The 15,423-nt window shown below is 40.1% G+C and overlaps 1 protein-coding gene across 6 annotated transcripts in view; it reads right to left on the reverse strand.

Moving 5' to 3' along the window:
• Positions 1-15,423, reverse strand: part of LOC100695046 (pleckstrin homology domain-containing family G member 1) — a 61,173-nt gene that overhangs the window by 6,179 nt on the left and 39,571 nt on the right. For all 6 annotated transcript variants that reach the window (XM_019345663.2, XM_005454607.4, XM_025899146.1 and 3 more), the window contains exons 3-12: positions 12,943-13,043; positions 10,793-10,862; positions 5,635-5,681; positions 3,344-3,494; positions 2,789-2,920; positions 1,857-2,039; positions 1,659-1,754; positions 1,175-1,261; positions 322-355; positions 84-176 (exon numbers count right to left, since the gene is read on the reverse strand). In XM_019345663.2, coding sequence (XP_019201208.1) covers positions 84-176; positions 322-355; positions 1,175-1,261; positions 1,659-1,754; positions 1,857-2,039; positions 2,789-2,920; positions 3,344-3,494; positions 5,635-5,681; positions 10,793-10,862; positions 12,943-13,043 — 994 coding nt within the window. The remainder of the gene's footprint in view (positions 1-83; positions 177-321; positions 356-1,174; positions 1,262-1,658; positions 1,755-1,856; positions 2,040-2,788; positions 2,921-3,343; positions 3,495-5,634; positions 5,682-10,792; positions 10,863-12,942; positions 13,044-15,423) is intronic.

Genomic DNA, 15,423 nt, shown 5'->3' on the forward strand with positions numbered 1-15,423 from the left:
TCCTTCAATTTGTATTTATTTTACACACTGAGCTATGAAACATAATTTTTGCTCAACACAATATTGACTGAGACTTTTCTCACCTTTCCTGCGTCCTCTACGAGGAGTGGGGCCTTCCTTGGTTTGAGGGGAATCCTTCTTTTCACCGTCGGGGGTGTAGTGAAACCCGGGGTGATCTGGAAAAAAACAAAAGGCAGCAGAGGAAAACAAATAAGTGATAAATGAATATTGAATATTTTTTTAATACTTGCAGCAAAAAGAATATTAGACTAAAATATACCAAAGGTACAATTTTAATTAATTTAGAAAATTGGTACTTACGTGTTGCATCCATTTCCAAAATAGCTTGTTTGGCCTAGAATTCGGAAACAACAACAAAACAAATTAGGATGACAGTGAGAAGTCTTTTAAATAACTTACCCACTTTCTTGCAATTGAGTCCTTTTTGATAAGCTGCATTAGAAATTTAGAAAGATGCACTTGCGCTTTGCTGAGGATCTTTGTCATTCTCAGTAATTTTCCCTTTTTTTGCTTTGAATGCAAGAATATTGAATTACTGATTAGGATTATTAAATTAATTACAATTCAACTAGTTTAGTAGAATTGCAAGGAAATAATTTTGGATTAGAAAAAAAATGCATGCATTTATTTAAATGCATTTCGACACTAGGTGGCACCACATTACAGTATTCACTATACAGTTCAACTTATCAAAGAAGCCTCTTTACAGAAACTCTTTACTTTCCCAGAAAATTCTTAGTTTTCGCTGAACATATCAAAAGCCAGATGAAGAGATAGAAAAGAAAGTAAAGTTTATGTTTAAAGTGCTTTTCACAGATGTGTAGCCACAAAGAGCTTCATCAATAAACCTTTCTTACAACTTAAAATAAAATTTTTAAAAAAAATTAGGAATAATCCCAATAAAACATAACAAAAAAAAAATAGAATAAAAATAATTCTGATCATAAAAAACTGATGATGAATGCTGATAGGAAGACGTTAGAAAGTGTAAAAGCAGGATAGGTGGAAAGAAAAAACGGGGGTAAGGGAATATGAGAAAGTAAGAGAGATGGAGTGAGTAGGAGGGAGTGACATTTTCAGCACATCCCGCTCAAAGCAGTTACGAAATCTGTGAATAAAGATGGGGCCTGTCAAGGAGACGAGCTCCTCTTACCTTGGCAGGGATTTTGGCAGGATGGTTTTCAAGTATGAGTCTCTTGAGGTGTAAGATCCACATGCGTTTGTCTTGCTGGGATTTAGCCTGCGGGCAGATAGCACAACATCACAGAAGAGATAATCTCATACATGTATTTTAAAGACAGTTCAAAAGGCTTGGGTTAAATCCTTAAGAACTGGAGAGCAGCTTTGTTGCATAACGCATATTAGCTTTCTTTTTCAGCGCTCGTCGAAAAACAGTTATTAGGAAACAACAATGGCCACCGTTAGCCTTTAAACAGTCTACATGTCTGAACAGCTCCGTGACGTGAGCCAGGACTAAATACAAAACAATAAGACAGCTGCAAATCACGAAGCGACAACCATCACACCTTCTGACTTGCACAATGTCGCTCGTAGCTACATTTTCAAGCGTGTAATTAAATTCAAAAGGTGTTTGGTGTCTGGTTTGACATGTTTTCTCTTATGTAATGTTGCTATACCTGGACTGTGTGTTGTAGTTTGGGGTTCTTGTAGTGAAACACACTGAAACTCAGTGGTTCTTTAGGGATGACTTCCACCAGCATCAGATTACAGCACTACAAGAGACAGGCAGGAAGTAGCGTTAGAATATGGAGCACAAACATTGAAATCCTTAGCATTTCTTCAGGGCATGAAGTTCATCAAGTTGCGTCACTGACCAGGATGTGAGCCTTGTACGTGTAGGTTTCTTCTCGTTTCTTAGTTATTAATAGAAGTTTGTCAAAGAGGAAGAGTGTTCGTTCATTTTTGGCACGCTGCAGACGAAATGTTCCTTCAAGGACCAGCTCTCCGTAGCCAATCAGATCAGGGCCCTTCCAGTTGGTAAGAAGGCTCTGGATTTCCTGCAGCAATCACAGGGTTACAGAGTTAAATATGGTAACAGCAAGAAGGGGGAACACAATCATACCCTTGTGATGAAATTGAGAAAAAAACAAAGAAAAAACTAAACATATTTGTGTTGCTAAACTGCAGCACAAAAAATAAATACAATGAGCCAACTCAACTTATCAAAAAAAACAAAAACAAAAAAAACAAGAAACACAGAGGAAAACCCCCGAAAACAGAGTGTTAAATGACCTGAACAAGGTTACTGGGTGGAAGGACAAACACACTGAAGCCTAAATAAATGTTTAGAAAATTAAAAGGGAAGAAAATGACAAAACAGAAGAAAAACAAGCAAAAACTGAACATTTTTATGAAGCAAATACTTCCTTCAGACTCTTAGGGAAATTGTTCCCCCACATTCCTGCATTCATCAGACCATTCTGTCCCCCGAGCAGATAAAAGAAACAAGCTTCCCTTTTATGTGTCCTCCTTATGCAAGGCCATCATTAGCCCAGTGGAAAATGCACTGACTTGCGTAAGACGCGGGGAGCATCAGGACCTTGGCCGATTCAAACCTGGAGTTCACATAACTGTTGCGCAGAACGCTAAAATAATTTGTTCCTTGAAAGGTTTTCAAACTATTGTAGCCGTTTACTCGTGGAACGCACGCAGGAGACGCCGTCACACGTCATCTATGTAATGATTTATGGAAAGGTTAATTTTTTTATTATTTTTTTTTTAATGTGTGTGAGAGAGCTCGCTGTACCTGCAACCTCACAGCGTGCTCGTGCTTCCTCTTCATGTCATTGATGTGCCACGCCACTCTCTGCATGGTGTCTATGGCTTCCTGTACGACCTCATAGGTCTCCGTGTCCTTCTCCATGTGGTTGGCTATCTCCTGCACAGGTGGCACAAATAAGTAAAAAAAGAAAAATAATTAAAAAAAAAAAAAAAAAAAAAAAAAATGCTGCCAATTGGAATTTGCACACAATGAAAGCAAAACATTCACGAGCATGTTCATACTACTATGTTTTGTTTTGTGTTCATAACAACAATGCATGCAGTGTAATGCAACCACACAGACACACAGGAACATGCATACTGAGCACCATATGTCTAAACATTTGGCGTCTCCATCAGAGGTGGGCTGGAATCTCAGCTCAGTTACTTAAACGTAGACATGCATTCGCACTGGTATAGGTTAAAAAAATAATAATAATAATAATTATGGCTGCAGTCACATTTTTGTGGGTAAAGACTAACTGTTTGGATGACATTGTGTGTGTGTGCGTGTGTTTTGGGCTAGACAAAAAAGACGTACATGCAATAGTAGATGGTACTTGAGGATTCTCTGCACTGGCTTGAGCAGGTAGGAGCCCAGGGGCAAGGAGTGCCTCAGAGATTCTTGGCGCTCGCGGAAAAACTTGGCCAACGCCTTGTTTCTCATGCATTCTGTGAGCACAGCAACCGACCTGTGGAGACAAAATGCAGCAAATAAGATGTCAGAGAATTGCAGGAAACTGTAATTTGACAGCAATGACGAGTGAGAGCTGTAAAATAAAACTGAAGGAGGGGGAAAAAAAGAATATATCACCCAAACACAGAGGGATTATTAACCAAGAGTGAGAGACATAACAGGGATCGGTATGTGCCCTGATAAAAACATTTAAGGAGGACAGAGATTCTCTTTCAGTTTTTCGCTTGAACAACGTGGTTAAATTAATATTATGCTAATTCTGAATATTTTCATCAACACGGTGAGGTATGTAAATTAATACACAATATGATATCTGAGCTGTTATGTGTACTTTTTCCATGAGGCTTATTATTCTTGAAGCTCTGGCAGCCATACACTGTGTGCACATATATTTGCAAATGCATACAAAAATAAGCCAAATGCTGCTCAGGTTTGTGTCCCACTATCATGCTAGTCATCGGGGATTTTATTAGGTACACTTGTTCAACTGCTCATTAACACAATCTAATCAGTCAATGACGCGGCAGCAACTTAATGCATTTAGGCATGTAAGGTCAAGATAGCCTGCTGATCTTCAAATCAAGCATCAGAATGAGGATTTTGAACATGGCATAGTTGTTTGGATTGAGCTGAGTATTTCAGCAATACCAGATCTAATGATCAACCATCTCTAGGCTTTACAGGCAACAGTCAGAAAAAAGAGAAAATACAAAGTGAGTGACAGTTTTTGGAGTGGAAAGACTGCTTCAAGGCGATTACCACTCCCTATAGCCATGGTATGCAGAAGAGCATCTCTGAATGCACAACCTTGAAGCAGATGAGCCAAATCAGCAGAAGGCCACACTGGCTGCCACTTGTTTAAGCTAAGAACAGAAACCCGAGCCTACAACTCGCACAGCCTTGCCAAAACTGTTCAACAGAAGACTGGAAAAATGCTGCCTGGTCTGCTGAGTCTTTTATTCAAAAGTAGGCCCAGAATCTCAAATATCAGTTTCTAATTGCGTTATTGATGCTTTTATTGTTAGCTTGGCCTGCATCAACTAATTTTTGCAACATATTGTACCACTCCACGGCCTCGTAAAACCACATTTACTGCTCGGTGGAGCTCATTTGCTGTCTGACCTACTGAAGAATAAAGAACTTTTTCACTACCAAATGGAGGCTGTATGTGTTTGAGTTTGTGTACACACACGCACAGTGGAAAAAGACAGAGGAAGACAGTTGTGAACTTGTCTCTTTCTTCTGTGTCTTGTGTAAGTGTGTGTGCACTCATGTGCATGTCTGCATGTCTAAATTCCAGCGCAGCTCCACACAGGCCTCACATTGTTCTGGAGGAAACCTGACCTCTGAGCTCAGTATGACCATGATACATCTACAGCTCGTGTGTGTGTGTGTGTGTCTGTGCATATGCAAGTGTCTCCCAGTCTGTGTGTGTCGTGTGTGACCTTGATAGGGGTCACCAGCTGTGGTGTGGATGTAGGAGAAAGTCTATCTTAAACAGCTGACAACAGACCCCTCACACAGACACAATCAACATTCAATTAGTCATCATTAGATTGTATGCATTTCCTCCTTCTTATGCCCTTTTATCGGTGTTTTAAAGGTGCACTGTGTCATGGCAGGAAGAACAGCTTCATATTTCAGTTCATTTAATTACACACAATATAGAAATTGACACAAAAAGCCCCGTACATTGTACCACACAGGTGCCCCATGGCACTGAGGCACTCAGACAAAGCAGGATAAAACATTAGCAGCATTAGCTATGATAAGGTGACAACTTTAATACCCTGTCTGTCAGTATGTGAGCTGTAACTCCGTCAACAGGACACCAATAAAGGAAAAGAAGAAAAAACTGAAAGAAGGGGGGAGGGAGGGATTTAAAGAGACCTTGAGGCACAACTGACAGTAGACACTTTGACTCCTGCTGAGGAGGCTTCTATAGAGAGTGTCAGCTCATCAGAAAGGGGGGATAAGGTAATGCATTGAACAACATACACAATAGAGCTATGTGAGATGCTGGGAAGATGGCATGTGAAGGTGAGATCAGGATGACATAACAATACTACAGTGGGCCCCATTAGTGAATAAGCATGGTCGGTCACACACACACACACGAGGCGTAGCTTTCTCACCGTGGGTAGTTGGTGCAGTACTGGGTATAAATGTGGAACTCCTGACTCTGTAAAACACAACAACAAAAAGAGCAAATTAGTCGATGCAGCTTTGTAACATGAAACGAGACAGACTGAGGAGTGTAGAAGAGAAACGTGTCAGACGGTATGATGTCATGTCACACTTGTTGGCACTGTATCTTAGTGGATGCATGAAGGTGCATAGCAAAGCGAAAGCACAAACCTGTACTTTGAGTTAAATGCTGTTGTCGATAATGGTAAGAAGCCAACAATAAAAATGCTAACACAGAGCAACTTAGCAGGTGTAAAGTCCACCATGTCATCAACAGCCGATGGGAAAGTATATAATTTTAGAGGTATTAACCAAAGCTGACCTGAGGATGATACTAAATGAAAGGGGAGGGGAATTACTGCCCGGATTTTATGGCACTGGCAACTGCATAGTTGTTGAGATGCTCTGGAGTTTGCTTTGACTGGTTTTTTTTGACACTTTATTATGTGGTAGCAAAATATCTTGCAAGTCTGTGAGGAGAACAATCACACCTCTGAGCATTTGGTCTGAATTTGTGCAATTTACTAATAATATCATGTCTGTCTGCCCATTTTAGGTCTTTGAAAAAAGAATTAGCTGACTCACAACAGTCACACGAGGTCGGCATTTGTTTTTGTCAGTGTTGCACAACTCCTTGGTGCTATTATAGTTTTATTTGCAGACTGGATTATTTTTTTTTATTTTTTTTTAAACTGCGCTGCTTGTTTTCTCAGAGCAATAATTTCTCTGTGAAAATACAGATTTTAAAGCAAGATAGTGATTAAAACAAAAATCTTGTTTATGTAGGGCAGAAAGTCAAAAAGCAAAGCTTGTTGAGGAAGACAAGGAAGATGGCTCTAATGGGTTTTCATATCATGCAGATATGATTTGAAAACACACGAAACAAGAGAGAATACATTCAAGTTAAACCCAGCAGCACTACTAGCCAAATTATTAGCAGTAACTTAAAGTATGCGTGGCTGTGATTAAATGGGCTCAGACAGTAAAGCTGTGGTACTGCATAATCCCTTACAGGTCAATATGTATCCACATGCTTTTTCGCCTGTTTAATCAGTGGTTATAATACATCTGCAGTGGATTGTGTCCACTTTGATGAATTGGGTTATTTCATGTTTACTCAAAGCCCACAGACAAGGCTTCCACTCTTCCTTCGTTCACTGATCCTAATTGAACCTCATCCCTGTAGCTTATGATTAGCTTCCATCCTGGCCTTTAATTCTCTGTTTATCCCAACAGCCCTGAGCGCTCAGATTAAATATCCCCTCGTACCTTACCCACCGCCCCTTTAACTGAGACTTTTCCCACCTCGCATACCTCCCTGAACATCAAAGACATCAAAGACAGCATGAGTTATCAAAGCTAGTCTAAACCTCTTTGCTCTCATCCTCCCATCATCCCTGCCCGCTCCTGACGATTATTCCTACAACACATTTTAATATCTTCTCTTCACCAATCTCTTATGGATATTCTCTTCTCCTTGATCCCTCCTTTCTCCCTGCAAGCGCTTCCTCTTCATTGCTCCCCTTTATCATATTCTCTTGGAGGCCTTGTGATAAACTCGCTTCTCTTGTGTAACGTGAGAATGTAACTGAACTCCATTCGTGTCCGTAATCACTAGTAGGGTGCAGGATGTGTACAGCTTTCAGGAAGTGATAGCATAAACATGCAGAAGAAGTTTGCTCTGCACGTGTGTGACAGAGTGCACATTATGAACCAGGACAATGTGATCGCTGGATTCTTAATAAACTTCGAGCACGTACCCACTTTGGACGTGTGTGTTTTGATTTGAACTAAATACGACGTCCAATCAGCTTGAAGCAAACAGTCAATCTACCTCATGCACACAGTATATCCCACCAAAATATACTCAACAGAAGAACATGCATACAGACACAGACATCCTCCCATGATTTGTTAGCCCGAGGTGCTTCGTGGGAACCTTTCTTAATTGAAGAGCAGAGCTCTTCTCCACGTCTCCAGCAGTCTGCCGCCACAGACCAGGCCTAAACACAACCAGATGTGCCACCATCGATTTCTGATGACACAAACCAACACACTCCTAATACACACTCCTAATATCCTCCTGCACTGTGAACACAAGACCACAAAGTGCATAAAAGCTGCTATATAATATAAATTTTGGAGCGCACGCATGAGCGCAGACATGCCAAAAAACACCCGTCCATGCAGACTCTTTGAACCTAACCAGGAAACCAGAAGGCCTTGAAATAACTCATGCCTATAATACACCATCCTTTAAAATACATATAAGCTATATTAAAATCATATAATCATCATATCAAAATATCCAAAAGTTATTAACTTTAAGATGCTCCACATCACAAAAAATAAACACCCCTCTCTGAGAGATCAAGATACAAATTACACAGAAAGGACTTGTACTTATTTGAACTGTGGCCACTAATCGGTATGCAGGGAGACAGAAAAAGTTTACGTTTGATAGATGGCTACGCGCCCACTCATCACTTTAATAGCAAGGTAATAAAGCTGCAGGTTTTATTGTTACGAGACCGGACTGGTCACAGTGAGTCATCAGGTATGCGCTGAACTCAGAGGATCATTAGGACCAAAAAAAATTCAGTGTAATTGTTCTCTCTTTGCTTCAGTCAGCATGTAGCAACCCATAAAATGCTTTAAAGGCTTACTCAACACATAGCACAGCGAAGATTTAGTCAAACAGAAAAGACATGAGGATAGATAGCCAATTATCCAGAAGGGAGAGACGGAGATTTACAGCTAGATCTGTCTCCTCTTCAAACATTGTTCTTGCATGTGATCCTTGGCTGCTGAGACTAGAAAAGTATTAGCAGTGTTTGTGTGCGTCTCCGAGTGTGTGCATTTCACTGTAGATGGTGAAAGAGAGGTTTAGCAGTTTTCCGGGGTCTTTGAAACCATGACTAACCTTTTTTAGCAATAAACTGGAATTTCAGCTACAACCCATTTACCAGAAGCGTGTGATATCATGAGGACACATGGACACACACACACAGCTCTAACTGTGGCTTCTTAATGTTAGAGTAGTGGGTCGGTCAGTGGAGACTAAACATTTCCAGGTGCTGGTCCAACTCTTGACCACCCCCCTATACAACTGTATTAAAGCTACTTGATGACAAATCTACACTAAACTTTAAAAAAAAAACACACACACACACACACACACACACACACACACACACACACACACACACACACACACACACACACACACACACACACACACACACACACACACACACCAAAATCCAGACATGAATAAATATCAGTAACAAGGATTTTGAGCCCCTCTCAATACAAATATCACTAAACAGAAGAGCCTAATGAGCCATGAGAGATTTATCTGTTAGCGTCCGAGTTTAACTCTAACATCAGGTGTGCAAATTCATTGCTAGTTCTAGTCCCTTCAAGGCGAAAATGTAGTGCTGTCAACGTTTAAGGTTTAGTAATAGGGTGTAAAAATATAGCGCACATACACATTTTAAGAGAAACCAGTTGAATCAATGGCACATGGATATTGCACCAGTTAGATATGAGCAGGAAATTTCTGGCGTTTTGTGAGAAGACGACGAAGCTTTACATATTGCCGTACAACTATAATTAAACAGAAATGCTGACAGCAAGACGGGACAGGAACCCGCTACCACTTCCAGTAAAAACAGAATATTTTAAATGGTTTTAATGGGTATCTGCGAGTCTTACAAGAGCAGTACGTCAGCACCACGGATGTGTTTTCAGAAGCCCGAGGCTTGCTCTCAAGCTGGCTGTCTCCCAATTTATCCTCTGCACAAACAACCAATAAATATCGCACGATTTTTTAAAAATCAACTTTGCACATTTGAAAGCAAACAGTACGATCCTCTGACACCAAGACGTCAACAAAGAGCTTCTTTTCCCTACATGCCTGCCATTTTATTTTGAGACCTCTTTTTGCTAACTGTAAGATTAATCAGCTGGTTTCAAGATGTCATGAGGCTGGTTTGTTTATAGCTCTCAGTTAATTATGCAGAGTGGTGATGCGGGCTGCCATAAAACCAGTTTGTCTCAACAACAGCTGCTGCATTTAGAGAGTCTGTGACACTAACGGTGACTTTTTTTGTGTGTACATGGTCAGACAGTTGCTCCGCGGTTTTGGGTGTAATTGCAGAAGGAAAGGGAGGGAATGCAAAGTGTTTTAGACAAAGTGCTGGTATGCAGCACTTTATAATGGGATATAATTGTGCCACCAGTTTGTAGGGCACCGAGAGACAGAGCAGGAGCTGAATCATACAGAAAAGAGGACCTCTGACACCGTGAGCAGAGTCTGAGTCCATTTTCCTTGATGAAAACTACAATTATCCCTCTTAAGCAAAAAGGTGATTAGGTGCTGTCATTCCTCCCCGCCCTGCTGTTGCTTTTAAAACTGACATTCGCACCGGCACAATAATGCTTCTTACCTCAATGCACTTTCTAGGAAGTTCATTTTAGCAATGTCATCACCTGATTTGAGGAAAGTATCTATAATTTCACATTTCTAGTTTCTCATTTTCTGTCTTGTGGATGTTGTTCTCTGTGTGTGTGTGCATGTGTCCAAAGCAGCTGTATGGACAGGTTTCAACAAGCAGAGGAGGAGAGCCCATACAAGCAAAGAGACAGACAGTACAGGGTAGTACTTAGGACCTTTACTTAAACCTATAAAACTAACCAAAAGTACTCCACTGCAAGTAAAAGTTCATTCAAAATCTTTAGTTTTACAGTATTCGCTAATATTAGATATTGTGTTAAATAAACAGTTAAGCTTGGCTCTCAATGGCTATATAAATTAAAGCATCTGAGACATTCAGAGGACAACTTCTAAAGATCTGAATTGTGACATTGTTTCTTTGTATAAGCCTAAAAAGCATTAAACTATTACAATATGTTGCATTTGCTGGAAACTAGCAAGTAAGTATAGCTGTTAAATAAATACAAATGGGGGGTAAAGAGCAAAATATAAAGTATTATAAAATGTATGTACTCAAGTACCTGAAAGTACAGCACTTGACTAAATGTATTCAGTTACTTCCAGTACTGTGAACAGTGAAACTGATCAAGAGACAAGAGTCTCATTACCTTGGATACAAAGCACTCCGCGATGGCCACGGGGTCTGCGTTGCACTTCTCAAGATCATGAAGAAGATCCCTGAAGCAAAAAAGTTCACAGCAGTTAACACTGTATTCCCGGGCTTTACATTTTATACCTTCTTTTGTTTCTTCCTTGAATACGCACATATAAATGACTCTCCCGTGGTTCATTGTTCCAACAGTTGTGCTGAATTTCACGAGTAAAATCTCGGTGTTCAAAATGAGGTGATAGGCCACTGAACAAATTCAGAACTTCCATGAATTCAAACAGGGAGCTCCTGTTTTGCAGCTGTAAATTCAGTGTAGGGACAAAAAGAACGAAAGAAACAGCCACTCCTGAAGTTATTGTTTCATGGCTAAAGCATGAGGTCATTGTGACCTCTTTTAACTGCTTTTATGTTTCCTTTTACTGGCTAGTTTGACTGTGTGGGGCAGCTGAGAAATGAATAGGTGGGAGTGAATGTTTGTGTCTCCAGACCACCATGACTGATGCTGGACCTGCCATCTCATCTGAATACAAAACTCACACACTCAAACACACAGTCTGGAGCGGTACTAGAGGCGACAAGCATGCAGACTGGGACTGATTACACACGCGCGCACACACACACACACACACACACACACACACACACACACACACACTAGAGGCCTGGCTGCTGCAACAATGCCTTTCATAGAACAACAACAGGTGGCACAGTCCATTTTCAGTGTTCCGTAGATTTTGTTTGTGGAGCCTAAGAGAGACGGGAGGCTGCTGGCACATTATGCTCGCCATCCACTTTATTAGGTACACCTGTTCAGTTGGTCTTTAAGGCAAATATCTAAAAAGAGCCAATCACATGGCAGCAACTCGGTTCATTTACATATGTGGACAAATGCAAATAGTGGAAGATCGGAAAATTGTTGGATGGTAGGGTCAGAATTTAATGTAATCGTCATGAAAGCCTGGATCCATCCCGTCTTGTATCAACAGTTCAGACACCCAGTGATGTAACAGTTTATGGGGTCCCTTAATACCTAGTTGACTTCTTTTTTTTATTTTTCTTTTTTTTTTTTTTAAACACCACGGCCCACCTAAGTACTGCTGCTGACCACAGTGTACTCATCTTCTAATGAGTGCTTGCAGCAGGGTAACGCGCCACGTCAAATCATCTAAAACTGGTTTCATGAACATGCAAAGAGTTCACTGTATACAGTCCACAGTCGCCACATCTCAGTCCAGTAGAGCACCTTTGCTCTATAAGATGTAGTGAAACGGGACAGTCACATTATAGATGTGCTGCTGACAAATGTGCAACAGCTGCGTGACGACACCATGGACCAAAATTAAGGCAGTTTAGAAGGGGGTCCAACCAGGTACTAGCAAGCTGTACCCAATAAAGTGACTGGTGAGTGGAGAGACAAAGCCGTTTAGAGAAGCTTTGCGGCAAATCCAGGTTGATTTTAATGTCTTATGTCATTATATCACAACAGATATTCTATATTTTTTATTTTCTGCAAAATTTTGCAGCTGATGGATGATCTTACAGCTGAGTGAGAAGCTGGTTATCACTTTTTAGACCATGATGATGCTCATGATATTTCATTAACCCTTCAGAGAGGCACCAATTAAATGTAATTTTCGATTAAGACCATAGTGATGCCATAACAAAAAGGGTAGATTATTGAAATTACACCAGCATATCCTGGGAATTATGAGAGAAACAATTAATAGTGTAATATACACCTCTTAGAAAAGCACAAACATGAAGCGCAAATTATTTAAATGAGCAGAACTGCTAATGAATGCATTAAAATAACACAGATGGTTATTCCTGTGATTAAATAATATTTTAATGTAATTTAAAATGATTTTTCTTTGGCAATATTTGGCAAATGAGTCATTCAGTAGTGTAAGATTCCCGATGATATGAGAAGAAATTAGAGCCATTTAACCAAGACTGGGTGTTATGTGAAATAAGGAAACACAATAATTTAATATCCAAATTATTTAGTGACACATGATCTCCGTTTCTGATCTCCAAAAATTCAGGAACCAACAAATATAGGAAATCTGAGTGTCTTTGCTTTATGCCACACACTCTTATTCATTATATTATATTTTTGTGACTCATGTCTGTCGCTCTGTGTTGTACCTGTTAAAGTGGTAGATGTCCTGGATGTTGCCAAATAGTGACTTTTTATCCTCAGAGCTCAAGGCCAGTCGAGACTGGTTACTTATGCACTCCAAGTAGTCCTGCAGAGAGAAAGAAGCAACAGTCTGTTAGGAGGACCAAGGTTGGCGTTTTAATTGGGACCAGCCTCGGCACACATACAGCAGCCCACCCACATAAACTCTTGCAGACACCGGAAGCCTTCAACCTCCCCTGGACAGCTGACTCTGGAAACAGAATCATACTGACAACATCCAGACACACTCAGACTCTCTGATCTTTATCTTTAGAGTGGATCTTATAAGTTATAGGTTTTGTTTCATCATTTTAAGAAGCCTTTCCCAAAAAAAAATAAAAATAAAAAGGGTTGTTGGGGAACAACTACACCTGCTAGGAAAACCAATAATAAATCCATGACTGAAACGAATCCGATTTGTTTTTAAATATCATTCTTGGGTTACCAAAAAATGTTTAGGAACAATTTTATGAAATATGTTACTTTTGCAGAATAAAGGCAAACTTTTATGAGCCAATGAGTGATTGGTTAACTGGAGGTTCTTCAGTTTTTAATGCCTTAATCCAAAAAACAAAACAGAAAACTTAATTTTAAACAATTTAAACTGCAGTAATATGGGTAAAAACACTTAACCCTGGTGTACTATGTTCAACTAAAAGCCAATTTCCTCTGTTGCTGATTCGTGTCAACACTTTGATAAGAGGATAAAGCAGGTCAACAGCTTTTGGCCCTGAAACTGTCTGGCTGGTGCTGGGAAGAACAGTTTTAACACATTGTTAAAAGAAAACAAACAACAACAAAAAAAAAAACCATGTCGCCTCAGGAAGCTTTAACTCTGGCGCTTATCACCGCCTCCATCAGTGACATTAGTGATGAGTGCTCATATGACTGCTATTAAACAACAGCACTGCCAGATATCCATCTGCCCTGAAGAAAGAAAGAGAAAGGTGACGCGAGGAGGACAGATCGACCGGTAGCTGGGAGCAGCAGTATCGAATGGAGCTGTGTGTTTTGCACGGGGACTTTTCACTGCTTTTTATACATTTCAAAAGAACGGAACAAATAGATCAACTGATCTTGCCCGTTCTGCAGGCAACTAAAAACCAACACAACACTGCTGCAGTTACTGAGAAGTGCAGTGCAAAAAAACCCACAAAAGATTTCATCTATAAAAGCGACAGTTCAAATCAAATTTATGCGTTTTCCTTTTGACCTGCCCAGCTTTGGCAATGTGTGTCTTCTTTTGTATACAGTGAAATGACATCTCCAAATTCGAGAAAAAATGTATTTGAAAAACACAAAATTAATCTAAAAGAGCCTCTTGCTTGTGACTGAGTTACAGGATTTAATCTTTAATGGTGCTCCATGTTTCCTTTGGCTGTTGGGCAAAAGACACGCATTTTATTTATTTTCTTTGGTGCTTTGAGTAACAGTTTAATCCGTCTCCATTAAATCCAAGAGATGGCAGACATTTCTACAAACAACATCTCAAAGAAGGCCGCTAAAACAATATAGATTGGATTGAAGGGGAAAAATATATTAACGTGTTTTTGGTTTGAACTGTCCCTTCAAGCTATGAGCACATAGAAATAGAAAAAGTGCTTTTAAACCACATTACTGTCTGAAACTGGGAAAATCTTACAACACTGAGAAAAGCGCCAGGCTGCCTTCGACATGCACAAACACAACTCGCCATTTCAGTGCAGACAATACTTGTGTGTTTTTAAGAGACCAAAGACAGGGAGGGAGAGGTTGTTTTTTTTTTTTTTTTTAATGTTCTCTCCCGTCGGCCTAATTTGCAGTCGGTTGCTAAGAGTTTCTGTTCCAAGTATTGTTTTATGCATTTATTCATTATTAGCGCTGCCATTTAACTAGCTCAAGTCTGAGCTGCAATCCATTAAACAGTGTTTGGTTAGGCAAAGGCATAGAAAAACAGAAACAACTGGAAAAAGTGATCTGGATGTAAAGAGTGTACGGGTTTTTGCAAGAGCTTAAGGGCAACGTTTTGGTTCAAGGATTTGAGTTACAGAAAGAAATCGTGCTTAAAAGGGAAGGCGGTGATTATGTCTAAGGTCACATAAAGAGGTCATGTTAAGATTTTGTTGATGTTGGCAGTAATGTGTAAACTGATAGTTTATTAGCCACAGGGTCAAAGATCTGACCTGGCCTGACCCGTTCACTCATCACACTCAGCTAAAGCCTCTGCAGGCTCAACAACGGGAAGCGTTCACAAACACACACCTGAGGGTTCACTTCCTGCTAAGCATTAGGCTTCACATGTGCAGGCTTAATAACTTTATTGTGTTAACCATTAATCTCCTCAAGCACACACTCCTTTTCTACAAACACACACAAAAAAAACAAAGTTGTCCTTCTGCCCTTCAGCGGGAAACTGTTTCTCCGGACACTGATGACGGGAAACAACAGAAAAGGGATGTTCCTGGATC

Source organism: Oreochromis niloticus, linkage group LG15 (assembly GCF_001858045.2).
Source record: "Oreochromis niloticus isolate F11D_XX linkage group LG15, O_niloticus_UMD_NMBU, whole genome shotgun sequence".
Taxonomy (NCBI): Eukaryota; Metazoa; Chordata; class Actinopteri; order Cichliformes; family Cichlidae; genus Oreochromis; species Oreochromis niloticus.